Below are 24,631 nucleotides of genomic sequence, written 5' to 3'. Positions count from 1 at the left end.
GACAGCTCTGGTAGTTCAGAAATACTCTATGGTATATACATATAGATAAGACTTTTTAGTATGCAATTTCGCATTTAACTGCAACGCAAGGGTGCTGATAAACGCTCAACAGAACAAGATCTTTGCTTTGTAAGTATTTCTGGCAGTATGTTTTATCATTTCCTGCCCCATACCAATTCCGGCCATAAACCAGGAGTGAATAATGCACCGATTAGACTCCACTTATCGTTTGATAAGAAATGTATTGAGGAAAGCGGGTGAGCACCATTTAAAATCAGTTTATTTTTCATCGCCTCAGGGAACGCTACGGTGGGCAGCAGTCCAACGAGTACAAATAAAATGTCGAAATTCACAAAATTCGTAATGGATGAGAAGGTATGGGAGATACCAGATGTATATGAGATCGAACGGCTTTTGGGCGCTGGGTCATTTGGCCAGGTTTCAAAAGCGAAATTGCGGGGAGGCGATGTGAATGTTGCAATCAAGAAACTACTGCAGCCATTCGAAACCGCAGAGCATGCCAAACGAGTCTATCGCGAGATACGTCTGCTGAAGCATATGGATCACCCGAATGTGATTAGTTTACTGGACGTATTCCATCCTTCTTCGCCTTCTCCCACTTTGGAGAACTTTCAGCAGGTGTATTTAGTGACTCATCTAATGGATGCAGACCTTCATAATACCATACGGTCACAAAAGCTCTCGGACAATCAAATTAGGGTGATCCTCTATCAGATACTCAGGGGCTTAAAGTATATTCATAGTGCCGGAGTCCTTCATCGCGACCTGAAGCCTGGAAACATTGCTGTGAACAAAGACTGTGAGCTGCGTATTCTGGATTTCGGCATGGCACGATTGACCAGTAAAGATATGACAACTTATGTGACGACGCGATGGTACCGTGCCCCAGAGATCCTCTTCTGCTGGAGGAACTATAGCGAGGCAATTGATATGTGGTCTGTGGGCTGTATCTTTGCCGAAATGATTACGGGGCGACCGCTCTTTCCAGGAAGGGATTATACAAATCAACTTGATTGCATAATTGATATAATGGGCACACCATCGGACGAGTTCAAAAGCAAGATTGACTTAGAAAGTGCTCGCACCTACGTGGAATCCTTACCCAGGAGGACCAAAAGAGATTTTACGGAGCTTTTCGGTATGGGCAATTCTCAGGCCGTGGATTTAATAGAGAAAATGCTAGTAATGGATCCGGAAAATCGCATAACCGCCGTTGAAGCATTGAGACATCCTTTCCTGAAAAACTTGGTGCAGCCTCAACACAACGACGAGGACACTGCTCCACTTTACGATCAAAATTTTGAGAACATGGATTGGCTTTCTGTTAAGTGTTGGAAGAAGCTTGTGCTAAATGAAATTATGAATTTCAGACCTCCTCCCGCCTACGGGGAGGTTTTGAATAGCGCAATGTGTCAAGGGGATCAATTGTGATATTAATTTTGGATAAGAAATATGTATTTTTAATATTTCCTTTTTTTTTAAATAAAACCAGTCGTACTCGGCTATATAATTGCAATTTGGTGTGCACTTGGTTTGGTGGGAGAGGGGACATTGATAGCTATCCTATCAAGAAAAACTCGGACATGCAGACCATACGGATACGGCTGCATACGAGAGGACATATCTCATGGAAATAAGCTGAGGGGCTCATGATGACGCGGCGCGAGCCGAACGACATAGATTCGTTTGGAACATATTCTTTGTATGAACTGGCAATTTCAAGTGAAATGACAGTTTGTTGGAGTACCCTCAACGGAAACCACCCTATCTGGCATCACTGCCAACAGCTGATGGGATTGTTTTGTTGTGAAAATTGCTTGTCTTCCGCCGCTAAAGTAATGTTAGGCCTTCAAATTGTTTTAAGAAGCTGCCGTGCGGCTCAAAAGGGTTCCATCAGGAAAATCTCCGCTCTTTACATAACCGGCGACAAGGCGAACGAAAACTATGCGACATTGCAGCCGTATTTGGACTTCGCCGGAACCTTCGACGAGGCCGCGTCTTTGGAGCAGAGTATCGCCAGCCGTGGCCTGGACATCAGTCTGGAAAGTGTGTTCCGCAAGTACCAAAAGTACCAGACACACCATGAGCAACTCCAGAGGGTGGTGGGAGAGCGTGAGGCAGTCACCAAAAATCTCAAAGAACTAACCAAAAAGGGAGGCAGCGAGCAGCAGATTGAAGAGCTCAAAGAGCAGGGAAAAACGTTGCGCAACGATTTGAAAGCCCTCAAACAGGCACTTTACCCCATCGAGGATGATTTTATACATGATTTTCTGCATTTACCCAATCGTCTGCATGCCCAGTGTCCCACTGGAGACCAGGAGGTACTGCTCTATCGTCATAGCCTGCCGGGCAGCACTAGCAACGTACCATCCCATTTAGAACGGAAAGATCTTATTCACTTTGTGGATAATAATCGCTATTACATGATGGAGCAGGCAGCTCATTTTGATGTCAATGCCATGCAGTCGTTGGGCCGCTATTTCGTCACCAAAGGAGACTTTGTTCAAACCGCCAATCCGGACTTTGTGCGCTGTGTTCTTTTGGAGGCCAACGCCACGCCTTTGGCCGACTATCACATGGTCAGGGAGGAGCATCTCCAAAACAAGATAAATACTGCTTACCTGACTGGTGGTGCCGCTTTCGAGAGCTATCTGGGGGCCATGACTAAACTCTGCGTCTACCCCTCCGTGCTGCCCCTGCGCTATGTCTGCTGTGGACGCAGCTACAATCGCGCCGAAGCTCAGCATTACGGACCCACTCCCAGTCTCTATACAGCCACCCAAACGAATGCTGTGCAAAGCTTTGTGGCCACCCAAACGGCGGACGAAGCAAACGCTCAGCTGGAACATATCCTGAGCCTTGCCATCGACTTCTACAAGGCCCTAGACCTGCCCTTTCGCATTGTGTATGCGCCAGCGGCAAGCCTAACTCCGTCGGAAAGCCTGCGTGCGGTCATTGAGGTATATGCCTCGTCGCTTCAGCGTTACGTCTGTGTGGGACGAATCAGTAACTACGGAGACTTTGTGTCAAAACGCATTCTGTTTAGTACAAGGCGGGAAAAGCACTACGATTTCTTGCATTTAGTTGGAGGACCCGTGCTATACACCACGCGACTGATAGCGGCGCTGCTGGAACACAACATACGCCTGGAGGATTGCAAACTGGTGGGGGCCTCCTCCTCCGGTGGGAAACATACGATGGAGCAGGATCTGCAGCAGTTCAAGGACCTCTTCACATAGAGATCGAGAGAGGGATCTTTGTTCAGTTTGTATGTGGTGTGCTTAGGTCTAACAATAAGTAAAAAGTTAAGTTTTACATACAATTATTTACAATCTAGTATAATCTCATGGTCTGGGGGGGTGCGTCTGAACTCTCTCCATCGCTTACTCTGGCTGAGGCGTTGCTTACTCGCCGCCGCACTTGATTACCAGCTTGGGAAAACTCTTGCGGAAATTCTCACACTTGGGCGTTGTGAAGGTGAATACATTCCTCGTTTCGTCCAGCACAGAGTTTGGATTGGATCGCAGGGCCTTCAGCACGTACGTGGTGTTGTATTTGAGCTTGCTGAACTCCAGAGAATCTTTCTGCAAAAGAATGCCAAAAATATCGTATTTATTTGGGTTATTTTGGGTTCTGTGCAAATCCTTGATCTTTGTCCCTTCCACCTAGACCTTTAGGATCGAATTTCCTAACAACAATTAAACCACGTACGTGGCGCTGTAAAAACGTGTCCAACGCCAACGAACATGAATTCTGCCATGTAAGAAATACTTATAGGCAATGTGCTAATCACTGGGCTGGCCATCGATGGGGGCGGCTGGCTTCCGAATGGCACGAACCCGGCTAGCGGTGGCTTGCTGTGGCTCGTGGCAGCCGTCAGCATTGCTTGTGTCTGTGTGTGTGTGTGGGTGTGGTTGGAGTGCGGGTACGGTACTTACTTTGGCTCGAATCGCACTGAACTCGCGCTGTTCGCAGTTGGTTTCCTGGGGACACAGTTCATAGACCCTGTAATCGAATGCGGCATCAGAAAGTGTTTTTTTTTTTTTGTTTTTTGGGGCAGAAATGTTTACAAAAATCATTGCATAACATGTGTACGGAGAGCACGGGCACACGAGCACAGCATGAGAGCATCGCTTACTTCTCCTTGTGTGGCTGGAATCCCAAAATCTGCACAATCATGCCGAATTTCCGGTTCAGCCGGAAACGCACATCATGCGAGGTGGCAGCGGCGCTGGTCCGATTCACGACGGGTGCAACTTCATTGATGTTGACCGGCGTGGAAGTTCTCTCCGTGCTGGTGCTGGTGGTGGAGCTGGAGCTGGTGATGTGATGATACTTGCGCTTAAAGCTGTGCGAGGAGCACTGCAGTGGAGCATAGGGCTCGAGGGACTGCAGCGTGGTGTTGAACAGCAACGACTTCTTGTCGGATTTCAGGCGACGGGAGCCGCTGTAGGAAATGGCCTGCACCTGTATGTAGTACGAGGAGTTGGGCAACAGTTTCCTGATCTCGAACTGGTGCGACTGTGGGGGTAGCATGACAAGAATTATTAAACAGGAACTTTGGCGAGCTGGAGTCGTGTTTTGGGCAGACTTACATCCTTCACATATGTGTCCTGGGTGATCATCGAGGCCTCTGCACTGTTCACATAGAGCGACCAAATGATCTTGTACTTTTCCACGGGCAGATTCGACTTGGAGGGGCACCACACCAGCTTGGCGTTCATGAAGCGTCCATCGTACTGCTTGGATATAATCTTCGAATCGTTGGGGGCTTTGGGTGGCTTCGGATCTGTGAGAACAACCATTAGCATTAGCCGAGGGGGGATGGCGTGATGGGATTATGGCCACACTTACTGCCAGTCGAGGAGAAGGGGCGCGTGGGCTGGGAGTAGCCGCGGAAGCCAAACGCATTAACTGCCGCCACCCGCACCTGGTACCAGCGACCCGGGCGCATGTTGAAGAAGACATCCGTGCTGTGGGTTGGAATTAGGTAAGGGAATGGAATCATCGATTGGTGCCGACTGGGCCGTGGGTGGGTGACCTACAGTTTGCTCCGCCCGCTGTTCGTCTCCATTATCTTCTCCACCTTCTGCCACTGCCAGAGGCCGAGCTTGCGGGGCGCGAAGAAGCGGCCGATGTGGGAGCGCACCTCCACGTGGAAGTAGTAGACCAGCAGCGACGACTCGATGCGCAGCTCCACCTTGTGGCCGCGTGACATCTTGAAGTACTGGATCCTGGGTATCGGCGGCAGTTCCGTGTCATTCCGTACCCCCACCGGATCCACGCACACCGGCCCGCAGGCGGACACACAGCACTTCTGCACATCGGCACAGTCGTGATCGTAGACACAGTTGTCCAGGCAGGAGAGTCGCGGCCGTGTCTGCCTGCCCAGGGGGGGACAGCTGCCGGCGCGCGGTGCCCGCAGCAGTTCCAGGATGCACTGGTCCAGGCACCGCTCCCGCTCCGCCCGTGTGCTGGTGGTGCTCCCACATCGCGCCAGACACTGCAGCTCTATGATCTTGTCCTTAATGTCGATGCTGTCGTGCAGCCAAGGCGCTCGCTGGCGCTGCACCTGGTGGCTGGCGGTGGCCGAGGGGGAGCAATGCCCCAGCAGGAGCAGCAGCAACAGAAGAGCCAGCAGGGCCGCCTTCAGGGAGTGCACTTCCATGGTGATGATGCCCCGATGCTGCTCCGACGATTGCAATCTGCAAATGATTCGCCAGGTAAGTTCTCTTCTCATCTCATCTCGTTCGACTCTTGGGACATTCCGTGCGTTCATAATTTGTGTGCCCCGCTGCCGATCATCAGCATGCCACATGCTGCATGTTGATTATGCTGGAAGGATCGTTCGCTATGCGATGCCTTACGATCCGAACCGGTTTCACCCATTTTGCATGACCAACTAACTAATCATTCTTCGCATTTGTGCGCAGCCGCCCGGGCCCCCGCCCGCCGCCGAGTCGAAGCAATGAAAATGCAAAAAATACATAAATGTATCTCAAGTGCTTGACAGGACTTCAAAGCGCGCATCATAGTGCGTGCCACGAGAGAGGTATCGGACGGACAACGAGACAGAGAGGCTGCGGCTGCCCCATTCCAAGACTTACAGATTTATACGACTCTCCAGTCACCCTGCACATGATATTGGCTACTCCCCTGAAGAATGACGAAAGATTTCGATAATCAAGCAATGATTGAGCCTATCCCGGCGTACCTGGTCTGCCAGAGACGAGCCACAATGAGCGCTCAGTTTAGAAGTATCACATCCCATATCACATATGTATGGTCCTAGAAGCCAAGCCAAAACATTCAAGCCCTAACAATCGATATGCCCGGGTGGATTCCATGTAGGGTATTTAGCACGCAAATGGGAAACTAATGTTTTATGGTATGGTCGATGGTCGGGTCGGTCGGTCGGTCGGTCGGTCGGTCGGTCGTCGGTTTATGTGGCGGCTGTTGTTTCTGTTGCTGTTTTCTGGCTGATGCGTGTGAATGTGCAACCAAGAGAAAATACGACTACGACGAATGTGCGAGTGCTGCAAGTGGATGTCACCACATCCACATCCACAGAAAGAAGCACCACCGCAGAAGCTGAAGCAGCAGCAGCAGCCTCAGCAGCATCATCATCAGATCACATCACAGAAGCCTAGCCAGCAGATGCCGCACATACCAAGGCGATACAGACACTCTGGGAGCAGAACAGAACAGCACAGCACAGAGGCAGAATGTGGGGATAAGAGAGCAGGAGCAGCGCAACAGTGGTACGGTGGTGGTACAGTGGTTGCTTGGAGGAGAGTGGAAGTGGAGTGCCTGAGATGCCACCGACTCTGACACACAGAGGCCTGCGGCCTGGGGCGGCCTAACTGAGGGACATTAAGCGACAAATGAATGTGCGCGCGACGATCATCGGATCGACGAAAGACGACGGACGGCAGAAGACAGAAGACAGAAGACCGACCGACACCGAACGTCCAAGAGGAGACGAGATGAAATGCACCACAAGTTCCGCGGAACGAAAAATTTGCAACAAAATTGGGCAGTACACTCGTAAAGCTATGGCGACCATGCAGCCTGTCATATGAATGGGGTTCGTTCTCTAGATGTGTGCGGAGTGTGGAATGGTGGGGAGGGGAGAGTGGGTTGAATGGATGTGGATGTGGATGTGGATGGGGGGCCGGTCTGATGCTGATGAGACAGTTGGAGCGGAGTGGAGCAGTGGCATGCCCCGCCATTCTGGCTGCCGTTGCGTAGTGGCAATTAATTGCTTTTAACGATTCAAAAATTCAAAATTACATTTTATGCTTCACGCACACAACAAAACATCACACAGGGGGGAAAGGAGAACACATACTCGCACATAGATACATATATACTTGTATTCAGGGTGACTCCGGTAGTGGTGGTAGGTGGTAGGGGGGAGGGGGTCTAAGATCCGGATCGATTTCGTTGACGTCGTTGCTGTGATAAATCGTTGGTGATTGCCGTTCCTCCTGCTGCTCGCTGCCGCTCGCTGCCACTGCTGCTGGTGGCTCTGGCGTTGCTTTTGTTTTGCCTCCAGTGTTGCAGCGTTGCCTCCAGCTCCGTCGCCTCCATCTGCCTCGTTCTTCATGCGGAGCTTAGCACAATAGCAATAGCACGAGGCTCGACGCTTTCGACTCTGGCGACAATGGCCAGGCAATCCACCAAGACCCAGACCCAGACCCAGACCCAGGAGCAACAGCAACAGCAGCAGCAGCAGCAGCGGCACCAACAGCAGCAACTGTGTGTAATATGATGCAAATCGTTTAACACTTTGACCAACAGCAGCAGCAGCAACAACACTAAGAGTGCAAGATTAGCTCTTGGGAACCGAAATATTTGATACCCTTGCAGATCTTATGGTAGATATACTCGTCTGACCCTCCACTATAACACATTCGTAGAATGGTGTTGATCAAATTTCTCATAAGCGAGTGGCTACAAATGACAGGCAATTGGAACTCATTGAACTATGACTACGATGATTGGGATTCTAGTACAGATTTTTGGGATTGGTTGCATAATTTTCTATCGTTCATTTATTCATTCACTAAAAGTTTAATATTTATGCATACATACATAAAAATGTACTATATGAAACTAATAGATCTGCTCCGAGAGTGGAAGTTGTAAAGATAGTGTGTTTTTACTTTCATTTTTGACAATAAAATTTAAATTAAATATTTTCATATTTAATATATTGTACATATATATTCAGCCAGGCTCCGTTTTGGCAGAACACGTAATCCGCAAAAGTAAGTGAAAAACGGAGCCTGTCTGATTATACTTGTTTTATGGGCCGTATTAAATAGAATATTTTGTGAATTGATGTCCTGTATATCTGTCTGTTTTAATTTTAATTTTAATATTCTAGTGTTTCTGTTTACTATGCCATTTTACTTTGAGTATATGGTACCTAATTACAATAAGATATAGAAAACCGATCTAAACGCCTCGAGCTTCAAGATTTCAATCATAAACGGTCAATAAAAACAGATGGGTGCATAGAAATCCAGTCTGAACGGTTTTCTCGAGGCACACATGTCTGAAACACTTAATTTTCCTGCGTTTCAAACATCTATTCCACATCCTAGTACCCTTTAATAGAGTATATGTTTAACAACAAGCAACGTCATCGTATTGTGGTTCTGCTGAAGTGCATCGGTAGTTCCAGAAAAAACGCTTTGCGTCCAAACCCTTAGGGAAAGAGAAGGAAGTGAGCTTGAAAGTAACAAAACACCCCAAAGCGGAACAATCATCAATTTCGGCGCTAAGATGCCTTTGAGCAGAGGGGAGGATCTCAAATTAAAAATAAAACTTCAATGGAGTTCTTTCGCGGTACGGCAACGGACAACGGGCACCAGCAAACAATTCTGAATCACAGTAGATACAGAACCAATTATTTATTGTGGAATATAATCAGAAAAAACATTCGTGGGATAACCCAGAAACTCCAAAGAAAAGAGTCAATTTGTGTATTTCACACTAAATTCTTGACTTACAAAGAGGAGGCTTTGGAAATGAAACCTATTTGCGGATATGGTAGGATCCTATATCATCTAATATACCCATTCCCTTTGATACATGATGGACGCACAGCACCACTCCCCATACCCGAGCAGGGCGCTTCATTCATTAATTCATTCATTCATTTAGAGTTATATGAGATGCGGGCTTTCCCACAAGCCATTTGTTACCTTGATCCTGACCACGTTTTGGTACTAGCTGAACAGAAAATGTACAAAGAACCCAACCGAAACGGAGCTTGACAAAGCGGAGGAGCATTTGGATGTAGTGTTTCAAGTCAAGGCGGTGTCAAGTTCCTAGCTTCAAGGTTTTACGATTTGTAGAGAAACATTCGATGCGTAGGGTATGACCACTAAGACTCTGCCCTGCCGATTGTCAACATCACATCCCACCTATCCTCTGTCTGCAGTACCCCGGTCCGTTGTCCGCCTGTTCGTCTGTCCGCCACGATTGCCGCAATTAGCACGCAGGCAATCTCATTTTACGCCGACCAAAAATTGCGCAAATGGCAACCGAACGAGAGACGAGTGCGATACATTTTTAGGTATGTACTTACAATAATGGAAATGCTTTCGGGGAACTTCAGCGGCACTTGCTCTGGCTCCACCCACACCGAATCGAATCCCCGTTCCGATCCGATGATCCACTAAGAAACCCAGGCGGTTCGAGGCGGTTTAACTTTAAGTTCGAGTTCTTTGATCTTATTATTTAATTTACGCCCGATATTTGCCCGGCTCTGTTTTTTGTTTGTGTTTCTGTTTCTGTTCCGTTTTTCGATTTGCACTGTCCCGGTGTCCGTTCCGCTCCTTTTGGAGCACTGGTGTATGGGTGTCTTCTGGTGCCTGGTCTGGTGCTTAGTGCTTGGTTCGGGTCGACCGTCGCGTTGCAACCGCAAAGACTGACTGACACACTGAACGGACACACCGGGGCCGGCCGCCGGACCGGGCCCCAAACGCAATTGCAGGGGCGACCCCCTGTGCATCTGGATGCTGAACTGTGGGGCTCGGTCGCTCTTCGGCTCTTCTTCGGCTACTCTCCTCTCCCACATACGCTTCGGGGGCTGCCTGCCTGCCTGCCTGCACGAGTGTGTGCTCCACTTGTAGCGCCGTGCTCTGCTCTCGACCGCTCTCTGTCTCTGTCTCTCACTCTCTCTATCCTCTCTCGCTGTCGGTCAGTGTGCGTGAGTCTACGACGACGAGTCTCAGCAGGAGCAGCCGAAGCAAAGATCTCGTGATTGTTATACCCTTGGCAGAGATGGGTATTTCTGTATGCCCGATCAGCACCACCAAGATAGAGTCAGAGTCTATGAAGATACAGTCCCTTAGTTTTAAAATTTTAAATCGAAATTCCTCAAAAATTGGATTACTTCATTATCTCTTTTTTTTATTCCAATCTGTAACTAAATACATCCTTCAAACTTAATCAAAATTTGAACAAATGCCAGAAACGATGGGTATCAAGTCGTTGTCCCTCGAATCTACCCTCCTTTCTTATTGTTTTTCCGGCCTACCCACTCGCCCGATCTCGCTCTTCCCGCTGCACTCTCTGTCTCTTCGCCCTGAGTTTCATTCAAATTTCATTAAAGGATGCACACACACGCAGACAGTCACAAATTTCACTGTAGTTTTGCATGCACCAATTACTTTATTTTAGCTGTACGTATATCGTATACATATGTACGGTACGAGTCGTATTCACACTGTGATCAGCACTGGGACCTCAAAGCATATGAGGTTCTGATTGCACTCATCCTTGGATTCCCACAGCATGCTGCCACGCATCTGAAAGGGGGGAGAAGGGAAGAAAAACTACCTTAATGATCCGTGCGAATAATGAGATTGGATTGTGATCTTTACTTACCACCGGCAATGTTTCGTTCACAAATATATTGGCCCAATAGGTCTTGCCATCGCTGGCACTCATGATACAGTCGTGATCGCCATCGCATGGATCCGGTGATATGGCCGCCTGGGTCTTGATATAGTTGAACACCCAGCGGACTTCGTGCTTCAGGAAGGTGACGCCATTGCCTGTGATATGTATATTCGATTAGTCGGAGTCGAAAACTTGACGGACTTCCATTCTAATCGGAAGGGTATTCCATATTTATCGCAATTATTTTTGCCAATCTTCGTTTAAGCCCAATCCTCTGTTCACACTCAAAAAAATCTGAAACGTGCCGAAATCCATTCATCTACATAGATACTCGCACTGTTTTGTGCTGACTAATCAAAATATCATTAGGCACAAATTAGTTTATTTTATTTATGAATCGATATCGCTATCTCCTCCTCCGAAGGCAGTACAGAAGTGAAGTCATATAATGCTAAATTGCTCAAATTATTTTGTGATGTGATTTACAATCTTGGATCAATTACTTTTATGGCATACACGAATTATTATCGCCTGGTTCACACACTACCGTATCCGTACACGTCTACTTCCCTGACTACAATACAATATTTGTACAATCTCTTCGCCCGCGCAGATCTATTTTTATTTCCGAGTGGTTTTTGGTCTCGCTCGTACATTTCATAGTACAATTGGATGCATAGGATCGCGTGTTATCAGTGGGGTTTTAGTCTTACCGTTATCATCGAAGAGCACCGTCACCTTAATAATCGCATTCCGTTTCATGGAGCAAGGTAATGTTGAGCAGCTCTCGATGTCCAGGTAGTTGACTCTGTACAAAGAACCTGCAAAAAAAAATCAGAACAAGATCAGAAAGAAAAAATTGTTTTGGGTGAGGAATCTTTCCAGTTGAATATTATAATAAGTAGTTTAGACTAAAAGAATAGACTTAGGAATCATTCCAGTTTGATATTACTTTTGGTACACCCAATGCCATTCTCCTGGCAGGGTTATCTCTGCAACGAGCACATTGTATATATTCCCTAATCGTTGACCAACTGCACTTTCCAAGGCCTTCAAAACAATATCTATCTTTCAAATTTAGCAGCAGCTCAATGTAATCTATTCATTCATTTGACATTTATTTCAGTCCTGTCGGGGGGTCTAATCGAAACTGCAAGGTAATCTCTCTTAACTTAAGGGTATGATACTCGTACTTACTATTGTTCATAATCCAGTTTAGACCAGAGCATAAATCATTGATTTTGTGTGTCAGTCAATAAATAATCCACTTAATCAAACAAACGGTAAAAACCAGAATGGAATTAACCTTTATCAATATGTCTGATACTCTTAGAGAGATTTCCGAATCGTTAGGGTTTTTAAAATGGTTTAAAGTATTACAAATTTGATGCTGTATAATTTGATGATTGGATAAGTCTTTGAATCTTTATCGTTGTAAATACTCGATTCAAACTACTTTCGTTTATTTTCCCATGCCTCATTGGTTTTTTCCCACCCAGAAGGAAAGTACTTAATAATCGTTCAATTAATTTCGTTTCATTATTTTAAATTTTGCACTCCGATTAGATATTCCCATTGATTGATAATAGTAATATACCAAAGTATTTATCTTTTTACGCACTATATTCTTTGTTCGGAGAAAATCGTAATATCATTGTGACATTATCAGAAATAAAAGTATGTTTTACGATACTTATATTTTTTATGAATGTAGGTGTAGAACCCAAATAATGGGATGAGATTTCTCTCTGAGGTATTTATAATGGTTCGTAACACTTACTCGATGACGCTACAAAATATTTTGTTTCCGATTTCCGGTACATATTTATGGTATGATGTTTCTTTCGGTCGATGGGATACTTGTCTGGGTTACACTTTCAAACACACCACCTCCTCCGGGTTCTACTCACCGCAGTCTTCGAATGGCAGCGACTTGAGGGACAGATACTTCTTGTAGGCGGCATCCGTGGTGTTCCTGATGAGACCGCCGGCCATTTCGTGGACCGTACAAATGGCCAAGAGTATTTTAAGGTAATAAACTGTAGCGCCCCGCATGGCTTAATTCGATCGCAACGATTAGAATAAGTGGGTCGTTAAGCTTTTCGCGTATTCGCGTAGGTGTGCAGAAATTGTTTCGTTTCCAAAATATCAATAACAATAACAAAGAGGATCGATAATGCGGATCACGAACGGTCGGTCAACGGTTTTCTTTGGTCGCAGATACGGACTGCTTCACGGCTAACAGGTAACTGGCACCAGAGCCACCGCCTTATAGTGGCCCGAACGAACGCTGGCCACTCCGGCTGGTATCTGCCGTGGGAGAGCGCCCTCTCGGGAGCGGCCATAAACTTTGATTTATTGACTGGGAGCTAGCTCGGAGTCTTACTCCTACTCATACTTAGATAGAAATGTAGCCGGTGACGTCGTCAAGGGTTTGTTTTGGATCCATTGCAATGGGGAATGGGGCCGGGCGACACGCGTAGAAACCCATACGGGAAAAAAATAAATTAAGTGGTTTTGTTGTCGTGTTCGAGTAGATAAAACCAAGAACCACCAGCCGCCACTCGAGCTTAATTGAAAGTTAAAGAACCAAGAGTGTACTATAATGAAATATTATTTGATAATGTCCTCCCCATTCAATATATCAATCCAATCAATTCACAGAAAGCACCGCTCTAGGTGGAAAATTTCGGAATGTGACTCATCGGCGGGGCTATGCGCTGCGCTCTCTCTCACTCAATGATCCCCTTCAGATAGTTGGTGTTCTTGATGACCCGAAAATCAGTGCGCAGCTGAATGAATTGCCTCACCACAGACTTGTCCAGATAGTTCTATATTTGATGGGATGATAAAACGTTAGACAGCCCACAGACGGGGAAACTCAATCGCCACTCACCAAAGTATCGCCCGTACACACCTCTTGAAGGTTCTGTGGCTTCACCAGCAGCAGATTACACAGGGCGTGGAGTATGTCGAACAGCTGCGTCACCAGTGCGCTGTCTAGCTCCCTAATGCACTTGCGATACTCGTTCACATCGCAAATGGCGCACATGGCACCGGCCGTATTGAATTGCATCGTCTGCAGGTGATCGTAGATAACACGATGCAGTCGTGTGCCGAATTCTGTGAGAACATTCTGCAAGTTCTCGCCGTCCACGCACTTTTTGATCTGCACTATCACGGGCTGAAGGCTTTGCACAACTTGCAGACAAGCCTAGGGGATAAGATAAGATAAATTATTTATAAACATTTCACTCATGGATGCACCCTTCTTACAGCTGAGGATATGGTATCGACATCAATCTCTGGCTTGTAGTCGGTTTTCTTTTGCTCGCACTGCAGGTAGACCTTGACCCAGCCAATGACAGCGCTAATAGAACGATCCAGACCCTGATCCAGCTTCGTTTCGATCTGCTCCATCAGTATGCGCTTCTTGAACACGTAGTCCGAATACTTGGCCGTGTTGCTGTAATTAACAAATAGGGTTTTTAGGACACTCTAGTATATGGTATATGATGATGCACGCTCACCTCACACAAGGTATTACTGAGGTGTTGCACAACTTATCCAGCAGATGCACAATTATGTTTGTCTTTTGCACCACATCAAAAAAATAGAGCTGCGGGAATACCTTGCCCTCGGCCAGTGGCACTGCCTGGAGGCCCAGCTCCAGGGCATAATCCACATGCTCGTGCATCAGAAAGCGCAGCAGAATGTCATTCAGCTTAATGGCATTGGCGGGCAGCTCGGCCTCGGTGGAGAGTAGGCGACAGCGCTTCAATGCGGCTTTGGCCTCTTGCAGCATATTGATGGCCAGCTCCTCGGAGAGAAACGTCTCGCCGCCATAGTCTTCGATGGCGGCTATGTTGATGTTCGCCCGCGTGGCAATCAGCACCTCCATGTTGCGACGAAAACCCTTGGTGGTCTGCGTCTTCTGATGCTTCTTGCTGGCATAAAATTTCTCCAGCTCCGATGAGCATTTGGCTGTCAGGCATTTAGTTTCCATTTCGGCATAGCTGGCCAGGTTCTTCATGAAAATCTGTTGCGTTAGCTTCTGCAGCAGATCATCATCGATGGTGGACATGTAGATTTGCAAATCGGTGGAAAGTTTCAATGTGCTGCAAGGGGAAATATTAGACTATGCAACTGGCTGCTATTGGTTGGATATTTTACCGTGAATACAGTTCGTAGAGGGTGCGTAGGTACTTCTCCTCATCCTTTTTGTCCTCCAGCTTGGTCATTGCATACTGATGCAGCTTCAGCTGATAGATGTTCAGTATGAACTTGGACATGACCTGCTGTGGGTTGGCAAACACTTTCTTGATGATCTCATAGTGATGTTTGCACAGCGGCACAATCCCAATGAATATGTTGCCGCTGTACGGCTGCATCTGACTCTGCTCGATGTAAGCGTCCACGCACTGTGCGTAGCCCTTGAATTGGGAGAGTATCTGCGCCAGTGCCTTCATTCGCTCAATATCCTCGCTCTTCTGGGCAGTGGCAAACTCTTCGATCAGTCGCCGTTCGACTTCATCGTATTTCTTTTCTATTTTACGCTTGGACTCGGCAAATTTACCCGGCGGCAGATCCTGCGAGATGGCATACAGCTTCTGTATCACATCCGCTGCCTCGCTCAGACGAGCTGCATCCGTAAAGATGTCGTTAACTATTACGGGGCCGGCGGCCAGAAATTCGGACATAAAATTAAGCAGCTTCTGCGCCTCCACGGACCGACTGCGCGGCGTGTTTACGTTCTCCAGCTGTTCACCCAGATGCATGATCTTCCCCGCCACCGAGTTGATTTTCTCATCCAGCTGTCCAAACCAATCAATGGCCGTTTGATGACGCTCCTGCAGCTTGGAGATTTTCTTTGCATGCGACTCCTTTTCCTGGCGCAGTGACTCCTCGAGTCGCTCGCACTTGCCCTGCTGTTTCTCCTGCAGTATCTTCAGGTCCTTGATCGTCTGTATAAAGGTGTCGTGCAGGGCCACAGGACTAAATTCGCTGTTCTGCAGTTCATTGTTGGTGCGCCAGGTCAGGCGTTCTATGAATTCTCCCACCTCAAAAGGCTCCTGAATGGGCATGGTCATGAGTATAACTATGTTTAATGTTCAATTTCACTCACCTGTTCAAACTCCTCCATGTACTGGGACAGCATAATTATTAAATTATATTATATTATATTATATTAGAAAGTGTGGGCGTTCTTTTGTTGCTTCCAGTGTGACCGCGGTCGATAAGATATACGGTCTGACCCTCAGTAATATACTGTATCATTTCAAAAAAATACCGTAAATATACTGACGAATTCAAGTTATATTTTACATATTCCTCGTTCTTGATATTCCGACGAATATTACTAGCTATATAGAACATTTAGCCATGCCATCATAATTTTATACGATTGATGAATCAATTTTCTATTTAACTGGTGTATTCTTAATACTTGCTTTTATTGCATTTTGCGTAAAAAGAGGTTTTAGCGAAATAAGTCAAACAAGAAACAAGTAGCGAAATAGGTCAATCAAAACAAACGAAAAAGGAAATTGCTCAATTTTGATATTCCATTGAATAATGCTGACTAACTAAATCTCTCAGCAATGCCCACATAGTTTTATCCCATTGATGAATAAAATTTCTACAAGATTGGATAGTTTCTAATTTTTGCTTTTATTGTATTTATTGTAAAAAAAGGTTTAAACGAAAAAGTTCAACAAAAAAAGAGTCGCTATATTGCGTGTAAGCCGTAGTATAGCTCTTTGTATACCCTATTTTGTTAATTGTATATGAAAGAATATATATTGATATGAAGATAAAACGTAACTAATAAAGACCTTTTCTCAAATTGACATTTTTTAGACATATTCATGTATATGATGAGTGTTTTGTATATATATCTCGATCCTGATACCTATTTTTGGTCCCTACAAGAAGACAATAAGCTTCAAAATATCGTTGAAATATTAACAATAGTATAATAAATAATATTGAATAATATTAAAATATTTTAGAAATAAATTGTTTTTGCCTGGGATGACAAACATATTCACAATTCTATAACATCCATTTCCCCCAGGGTATGTGTGCATGGAATGGGACTCATTGCTGTGAACCGGTTATTACAGATTCTACCCGATTCAAATAAATACCAAAATATACGGTCTCATTTGAAAAATATACCGAGTGGTGCGCGCCAAATCGAACTTTTTTGAATGTGAGCGACAAGGATTTAAATGTTGTCAACCGGGCCTTTATCTATGCCCACATAGTTTTAGCCCATTGATGAATCAATTTTCTACTTGCTTTTGTTGGATTTCTATATACCGTTGAAAATGAAATTTAATAGATTGGTTGCTTCCTCTTCCTCAAGTTTGTTTTTGGTTGAGAATCAGCTGTTTTCAGCGTTGCCACACAGCTGGTCCTTTCCCGCACTGGCAATATAAGAATTTAAATATCTGGCGCCCGTTATTTATTACTCAAAATTCCAAATTTGTATGCTTTTCTTAAAGATTTACTATAAAATGAATGCGCGCGCCATTACTTATGTATCATCACCGTGTCTTATATCTTTTACAACAAATTGCAACGTGCTAAACAATTTAAAATTTCAAAAACATTTATATATTGATATAATCATTATAATTATTGCGTGGAGTCTGCATTTTATTTAACTTTAGTTACAGTTTTGAACTGAAATATGAAAATTTGAAAAACCTAGAACATATTTTTTTGTTTTTGTTTTTGTTAGCGAGAAAATTGAATTCTTTCTTACAAACGCATTTGTGGCTGCGGATCTTGGCTGTGCATTGACTGATGATGCTGCTGCTGTTGCTGCTCCATTTGCTGTTGCTGCAGATGTAGATGTGGATGTGGGTGGGTCGTCTGCTGACTACTGGCTGATGTTGAGGGCAGCTCCAGGGCATGCGGCACTATCGTCGCACCGCTGGTGATGTTGATGGCATTGGCGGTGCTGGCCGAGGAGGCCAGCTCGTACATTGCGCTGCTCGGCACTTCCGGTATCGAGGGATTTGTCTCCACTAGCTGTTGCAGATTTTTAAGCTCCGTTGACCGCAAACTCGCGGACAGGCTCTCACTCGATGCCAATGAGGTGGACAATGGAGAGTTGCGTTCTATGGAAGAGGCAATGTCTGAAGGGTGGTCTTTTGTTAGCTTAAATTCTTGCCACATGCTGTGCGTACGCGAAACACTCACCAGTTCTGTCTGTGTCCGGAGAGCAGGTGTTGTGTCCCACGGTTCCCTGGGGCTGTTGCATCATCATTATTAGCTTCTCCTCCATCTGCATGATGATTTTCTTCTGTACATCGTATTTCTTGTTCACTGCCTGAAAACGACACGGCACACAATATAAATTTAAAGATCTTTCAATATAGAACAGCTGAGCGTACCTTGAACTTTTCCTCATACTCATCCTTGACAGTGCTCAGGAGTCGCTTCTGCTCCGTCATGGCCTTCTCGCTGTTGGTTAACTGTGCCTGCAGATCGCTAATCCTATGCTTCATGCTCTCCAGCTGTGATGTCTTCTCGTCCAGGCTGTGCCTCAGATCTGTTAAATGTTAAAAATTAATTCAAGAAAAAGGCCTACAACGAGGAGAAATCTGATTCATACCCTTCTGCTCCAGATGGCTGCTCTCTTGGAGCATTTGCAGCTCCTCGTCGCGTGCTCGATAGTTGTCAATCTCGGCCAGACGATCACGACATCGCACTTGGACCTCACCCATGATGATGAACTCGGCCTCGAGGCGGGCCAATTCTTGCTTGCATTGCAGTCCGAGATCTGCTTGGAGCTGAGCATGCTGCAGCTCTGTACTGAGGCTGAACACCTGGCCACGCAGTGACTCCAGCTCGTACTTCATCTCCTTGTGCTGGGCCATCTCCGAGGTGAGGCGCGTCTGCAGATCATCGTTAGCCTGCCGCAGGCACTTCTTCTCCTCCAGCTCGTGCTGGTACTTGGATTTCATTTCGGACAGCTCCTCTTGGTGGCTCTTCTGGCGCTCATTGTTTAATCGCATGGCATTGTCCATCTTGCTGGCGAGGTCCTTGTTCTTGGCATCGAAGTTCTTGAGCTGCTCGCGCAGGCGGTCCCTCTCCATCTCCAGGCTACGCTTGTCACGACTGCGTCCCATGAGGCGACGGTTCCTCTCCGCATGGATGGAGCGTCGGTAGCTTTCGTACTCCAGCTGCAGGCACATCAGCTTGCACTGCTCGGCATCGAAAGACTCATTCGCTCTGATGCCCCGCTTGATGTACTCCTCCAGTATGTCCTGGGGATAGAGCAGACTCCGCTCGTAGTTGTTACGCTGCTCCTTGCACTCGAACAGCAGCTCAATCATCCAGTTCTCGTATTGAACCGGCAGCGCTCCCTCCAGCGTCTGGGTGGTCGCGTTTGTGAAACTTCTTGGCGGCTGCTCCTTGGGTGCAACCATTGCCATAGCCAAAATTCTGCCGCTGCGTTGCAAGCGGCTGCCAGTCTTTTGCGTCGTTCCATTCTCCCGCCTCTGTCCACCCGCAGGACAATCGGCCTCATCATCGTTCGCCTCTTGCTGTTGCTGCAGCAGCAGCCCTGCCAGAGCCGAGCAAGACTTGGCCCTGCGTATCGGATTGTCAGCCTCGACGCTGAATGATGCCTTTTTGGCCGCCGTACTTCGGCCATCGGAGCAGGTTTCGTTGCCGCTGTAACTGGCCATTCGATTTCTTCGCTTCCTCTGCTGCAGCATGGTGTGCATGGAACGGCTGGTGGGCATGTGGAGGCCCCCGTCGCTGCACATGTTGCGGTCCGTCTCGTTGCATTCGCCGCATAGGGCCGCCACCTCCTGAGATGGGCCATGATATGGGCTTCCAGCTGCAGTCCCAGCCCCCAGCGTTAGTTCCGAGTTCAGGTTCATTTCCGGCAGGACACTGGATAGGGATATCTGCTGATCTAGCTGGGCGTGCAGGCTGTGCCTGTCCTGCATGACCTGGTGCAGTCGACGGTCGTATGCCGTCGTCACACGTGTGGTCTCCATAAATTTGGTGGTGCCCTCTTCGGCCTCTCGACTGATGTCCGGGAAATTGAACTGATTCTGTAGATCCTTGCGCATTGGCGACGAGGGTTGGCTGGAGGGAAAAATGGCCCGTATGGCATGGGAATTGGCCATGGCCAGGCCATGCTGCGGCTGTTTCAACTCCCTCAGGTCTTTCAGAGGCGTTGTCTCCGGCGTGGCCTCCACAGCAGCCTCTGGGGGCGAGGAGCCCGTCATTCCGATCAACAACTGGGAGTTCATCGATGGCTGCAGCGGCAATATAAACGATGTGGTGGGCGTCAGAGGGATGGCGCTGCTGGTGGCGAGAATTTCATTTTGTGGACTCCAAATGGCCCCCAGCTCCCCTGAAGCCGACGAGTCGAAGCGTGTGATGGAATTTCGACTGTAGTGGAAGTCCCTCCCCAGTTGGAAGGGAAATCCCTCGGTGTTCGAGGTGTTTGAGGTCATCCGGCTATAGCCCGGAGTCATGGGATACGCATAGCTGTTGTCCTCGTTGCTCGACTCGGGCTGGAGGACGGGCAGCGACAGATTGGCACACTCCATGACCACGTCATGGGGCTCCATTTCCTTCCATCGCGTATTATTGACCTCAGTCTCGGGAGTGTCGGTCAGCAGCATAGGATGCACACGTACCGTGTCCAGCAATGGCTTAATCGTATGCTGAAATACGCCGCCGCCATTGCCCTTCTTGATGAACTCTGCCAAGAAGGCCATAAAGGTGTTGGGATACATGCCGTACAGCCGATGGAACAGCATTTGCAGCCCCAACTGCAGATGGACAAGCTTTTCGTCGGGCAGACTCTTGCTGTTCTGCAGCTTCCACGAGGCCAGGTGGCCAAACACCTCGAACAAATAGTTGAAGAAATTCGGCATCGAATTAGGTATAATTGGCAGCAGCGTAATGATGCACAACAGGGCGCTCATCAGGGGCACAATCTCCTTCTCGTGCTGCAATAGGAGTGCATTCAATATATCAGAATATCCGCAGAATGCAAATGGCTCAGAGTTTACTCACCGTAAGCAGATTGAAGACGGTTTTGATAAGCCGATGACTTTCTATTTTGTACAGCCAGGTTGGATGGTGTCGGACGATGAAGCAGAATACCTGCAAGCCCTGCACTCGGTGCTGTGGCTTGTTCAGGCACGCGTCCAGGCGATCGAAGATGTAGCTATCGTGCGGCTTCTGGGCCTTGACCAGGACGTCCAGGATGCGTTGAGATCCAGTTTTGAAGAAATAGTCCAGCATAAAGTTCACAGCCCACGTTTCCTTATCTAACAAGTGGCAAACAAATGGTAACAATTTTCATGTAAATTAAAGCCTGCCGTGCACTCACTCTGCGTGAAAAGCTCCACAAGTTTCTTCTTGGCTTCCTCATTTTCGAGCGTCTGATTCGATTCCAAGTCGTGGAATATCTTTTCAAAGTCCATGGTGGAGTGTATTCGGTGCAACTTCTACCTGCGCTCGTGTTTTGATTTTTAGTTGTGATTGATTTTTTCGGCCTGCTCCACTGCTCCGCTCCTCTGCAGCGCATTGGCCGTGCTCCACCTAAAAGTATTCCTGCTGCACTCGTCCACTCACTCCAAGAAACCAATTGTCGTCGTCGTCGTCGTCGTCGTCGTGGTTGTCGTTTGCAGAGCTGCGTGTGCTTTTTCTCTTCTTCGTCGTTGTCAACTGATTAACAAGCGTTTGCATAAAAACTTTTGCACAGTTTGACGCACCACACACTGCTGGTGGCCTTGGTCGAGGTCTTGATTCACTTACCTCTGCTAGTCTCATCTTTTTTACATGTTTGTCTTAAAAAAATGTAAAGGTTTCGCGTTTTTCTATTATTTGGCCAATCGGGTTCTATCTCTCTCGATTTTTTTAATAGATTCCAGCTGTTCGCCATCGATATGTTATCGAATTCCGTATTTACAAATATTTACTATAGTTTTTAATGGAATGATTTAAGACATCGATAGTATCATTTATATTAAAAGTCTTTTAACGGCTATTTTTCAAGCGAAATTAAATAAAAATTGTTCAAAATTAAACATTTTATTCATAAAGTTCCTTTTCAAAACTTAAAAACTATGAAATCTTCGCTCTGAATAGAGCCAAAATGGCAAAGCGACCGCTAATAGCTCGATAGCACAACCATCGATACTATCGATAGCGCCCTCAATGGTTTGACACCTTTATTTACAAAATGAATTATTTAATAATCCGGCGACTGTCCACGCAGCCGAAATTAGCACAGATTCCCAAACGGTATGAACGAAAGTATTACCAATTAAAGCTAGTTATAACTTTGCTTGGCACTGCAGATGGAAAAGCGTTGTGGGATTGGAGGTGCACGCACAAATTTCCAGCGCCTCAAAATTGTTCTCCGGCAGCGGCACACATTTCGGATCGGCCCTAAACACATCGGTTGCTTATTTCGATGCATCCATACCAGGCACACTGCCGGTGAGGACAACTATATATAGTACTGTAGTGTTCTGTAGTAAAAATATTTGTTCCTTCTCCAGGTGCTCAATCGAAAGTGCGTCGAGTCTGGAATAAAAACCGCACTGGCCCTTGGCTGCCAGGTGAATGAAGTATCCATGTTTGATCGCAAGCATTACTTCTATGCTGATTTGCCAGTAAGTAGATTGATTTCTCACAACTTTTCGTTGTACTTAACATTTTAGGGGTCTTCCAGAATGGCTATCAGATCACACAGCAGCGTGCGGCTTTGGCAAACAATGGCAAAATGACTTTTCCCGTGATAACACCTGGCAAAAAGGTGTACTACAAGTCTGTTCAATTGCTGCAACTCCAATTGGAGCAGGACAGTGGTAAATCACTGCACGATGAGCAGCTCAAGAGAAGTTTAGTGGATCTGAATCGCGCCGGCCTGCCACTGATGGAGCTGGTATTTGCCCCAGATCTGGAGACTGGCGAGGAGGCAGCATCGTTGGTCAAGGAACTGATGCTGATACTAAGGCGTCTGCAGACCTGCAGCTGCAAAATGGAAGGTAGCTGCTATTCCTACTCCGCATATAAAATGGTTTCAAAATTATTTCTAAATCTTTTCAGAGGGTGCTCTGCGTGTGGATGCGAATATATCCATTCACCAGGAAGGCGATCCACTGGGTGTACGAACTGAAGTCAAGAATATTGGCTCGGTTCGCAGCATTTCTCAGGCAATTACCTTCGAAATACATAGACAGCTCGAGACAGTGGCCCAGGGAGGTGTCATAACCAATGAGACACGCTCCTGGGATGCGGAAAACAGACGCACTGTGGCCATGCGTGACAAGGAAGTGCTGCAAGATTATCGCTTCATGCCGGAACCAAATCTACCGCCGCTGCATCTAAACCTCAAACCTGGCTCCAAGTCAACAGAGGATCTCGTGTCTGTGGCAGCTCTAAGCGAAGAAATCCCCGAACTGCCAGAAGATACTCGCCAACGTTTAATGGAACAGTACCAGCTGAATGCGGAGACCGCCATTATTTTGGTGGTAAGTGAACGAAAACATCGAATTGTGCTTGCGAAACCTTTTAAAACGGGTGATTTTTTCCAGAACGAACCCATTCTGTTGGATTATTTCTTGAAAATATCGAAGGATCTCGGTGATGTGCCCACAAAAGTCACCTCAAACTTTCTCATTAATGACCTACTAACTTATTGCAATAAATCTAACTTGGATATTGAAGACTGGTAGGTTAAAGCAAAGACTATATGATACCAAGATGTTGAGTCAGGAGCCAATTTCATGTCAATATTCGTTCGATGCCTCGTGGTACGGACGCGCCGGTTTCTGGTACTTCAATTATCTCTTGTGCTGTCCGACCGCGGCCCCGCTGCCAACTAGACTTCGTCTGTTTCTCAATGCTTTAGAAAGCTGAGCTGAAAAATAAAACCACAAATACAGTCTTTGGCAATGCGCAAAAGTCGGTCCCAAAAAACCAAAAACAAAAGACGTTGCTACAGCAAACTGAAACCAAACGCTCGCACTATGTCTACGGGGCATTTTGATTTTTGGGTGCTATATAAAACATCTTGGTAATTGTATAGTCCTTGGTTAAAGGAAATGAGGCTTAAAGAGCACTATTTTATGTTGCATATGATTTGCTTAGTTCCATAACAGATAGTGATCTAAAGAACATTGTCAAGGGCCTGCACTCTGAACAGATTAATCTTCAGGCAGCCCGCCAGCTCATACAACTGCTGCACACAAATCCCACAGCAAAGGTGAATGAGGTGAGTCCCTGAACGCCCCCTTGCAAACAATCCCTAATCTTTGATCCTCTCCCCAGCTCATTAAGCAGCACAGTCTGGAGCAGATATGCGATCTGGAAACCATCGAAGCCTTATGCCAGCAGGCTATTTCCAACCAGCCCAAGGCCGTGCTGCAATACCACAAAGGCAAGGCCAAGGCACTGTTTGCCATCGTCGGGGAGGTGGCCAAGATCTCTGGACAAAAGGCAAACATGAAGAGTGTCGTGGAGTGCCTGGAGAAGATGCTGAAAGCCGCAAAGAAGTGAGGCAGTTTGTGTTCAATAGATGTGTATTTCTCTTGTATATAGATTATAAAACATGCAGTCGTTTGCAGTCCGCACTGTATATAGGTTTAGATATGCTAGGGATTAAATATGTTTTGCCTTGTATTGTGCTGACTAG

General features: G+C 46.6%; 7 protein-coding genes across 8 annotated transcripts; 3 read left to right on the top strand and 4 right to left on the bottom strand.

Moving 5' to 3' along the window:
- The first annotated feature begins 45 nt into the window (after positions 1-45).
- On the top strand, positions 46-1,525 carry LOC108157250 (mitogen-activated protein kinase p38a-like). Its single transcript, XM_017289226.2, has 2 exons — positions 46-129; positions 299-1,525. Exon 2 carries the CDS (start codon positions 340-342, stop codon positions 1,450-1,452), a length of 1,113 nt encoding a protein of 370 aa, XP_017144715.1. The 5' UTR covers positions 46-129; positions 299-339; the 3' UTR covers positions 1,453-1,525.
- A 280-nt stretch (positions 1,526-1,805) lies between these two features.
- On the top strand, positions 1,806-3,346 carry LOC108157084 (serine--tRNA synthetase-like protein Slimp). Its single transcript, XM_017288933.2, has one exon. It carries the CDS (start codon positions 1,812-1,814, stop codon positions 3,258-3,260), a length of 1,449 nt encoding a protein of 482 aa, XP_017144422.1. The 5' UTR covers positions 1,806-1,811; the 3' UTR covers positions 3,261-3,346.
- Positions 3,240-9,974, bottom strand: LOC108157083 (anosmin-1). Its single transcript, XM_017288932.2, has 7 exons — positions 9,623-9,974; positions 5,067-5,726; positions 4,876-4,994; positions 4,617-4,810; positions 4,160-4,542; positions 3,960-4,026; positions 3,240-3,605 (listed from the first exon to the last, which is right to left on the bottom strand). Exons 2-7 carry the CDS (start codon positions 5,687-5,689, stop codon positions 3,426-3,428), a joined length of 1,566 nt encoding a protein of 521 aa, XP_017144421.1. The 5' UTR covers positions 5,690-5,726; positions 9,623-9,974; the 3' UTR covers positions 3,240-3,425.
- Positions 9,975-10,639: 665 nt separating this feature from the next.
- Positions 10,640-13,445, bottom strand: LOC108156717 (NPC intracellular cholesterol transporter 2). Of its 2 annotated transcripts, XM_017288366.2 has the most exons (5): positions 12,852-13,445; positions 12,722-12,730; positions 11,655-11,762; positions 10,927-11,096; positions 10,640-10,847 (listed from the first exon to the last, which is right to left on the bottom strand). In XM_017288366.2, the coding sequence occupies exons 1-5, from the start codon at positions 12,994-12,996 to the stop codon at positions 10,761-10,763; spliced, it is 519 nt and encodes a 172-aa protein (XP_017143855.1). In that variant the 5' UTR covers positions 12,997-13,445; the 3' UTR covers positions 10,640-10,760. The 2 variants fall into 2 exon arrangements, with proteins under 2 accessions (XP_017143855.1, XP_017143856.1); XM_017288367.2 differs by lacking the exon at positions 12,722-12,730.
- Positions 13,446-13,537: 92 nt separating this feature from the next.
- Positions 13,538-16,176, bottom strand: LOC108156716 (exocyst complex component 5). Its single transcript, XM_017288365.2, has 6 exons — positions 16,067-16,176; positions 15,115-16,013; positions 14,472-15,059; positions 14,218-14,407; positions 13,838-14,155; positions 13,538-13,772 (listed from the first exon to the last, which is right to left on the bottom strand). Exons 1-6 carry the CDS (start codon positions 16,097-16,099, stop codon positions 13,674-13,676), a joined length of 2,127 nt encoding a protein of 708 aa, XP_017143854.1. The 5' UTR covers positions 16,100-16,176; the 3' UTR covers positions 13,538-13,673.
- Positions 16,177-17,563: 1,387 nt separating this feature from the next.
- On the bottom strand, positions 17,564-21,855 carry LOC108153938 (hamartin). The gene is made up of 7 exons (XM_017284035.2): positions 21,745-21,855; positions 21,317-21,654; positions 20,998-21,254; positions 18,569-20,930; positions 18,348-18,505; positions 18,154-18,283; positions 17,564-18,089 (listed from the first exon to the last, which is right to left on the bottom strand). Exons 2-7 carry the CDS (start codon positions 21,408-21,410, stop codon positions 17,710-17,712), a joined length of 3,381 nt encoding a protein of 1,126 aa, XP_017139524.2. The 5' UTR covers positions 21,411-21,654; positions 21,745-21,855; the 3' UTR covers positions 17,564-17,709.
- Positions 21,856-22,122: 267 nt separating this feature from the next.
- Positions 22,123-24,630, top strand: LOC108156635 (glutamyl-tRNA(Gln) amidotransferase subunit B, mitochondrial). Its single transcript, XM_017288232.2, has 8 exons — positions 22,123-22,233; positions 22,290-22,431; positions 22,494-22,607; positions 22,667-22,982; positions 23,044-23,468; positions 23,532-23,668; positions 24,088-24,211; positions 24,268-24,630. The coding sequence occupies exons 1-8, from the start codon at positions 22,172-22,174 to the stop codon at positions 24,493-24,495; spliced, it is 1,548 nt and encodes a 515-aa protein (XP_017143721.1). The 5' UTR covers positions 22,123-22,171; the 3' UTR covers positions 24,496-24,630.
- Position 24,631: the final 1 nt, after the last annotated feature.

The sequence above is a fragment of the Drosophila miranda genome, chromosome 2 (genome assembly GCF_003369915.1).
Source record: "Drosophila miranda strain MSH22 chromosome 2, D.miranda_PacBio2.1, whole genome shotgun sequence".
Lineage (NCBI taxonomy): Eukaryota > Metazoa > Arthropoda > Insecta > Diptera > Drosophilidae > Drosophila > Drosophila miranda.
The sequence above is the reverse complement of the archived record's forward strand: the minus strand, read 5'-3'. Positions and strand labels throughout refer to the sequence as shown.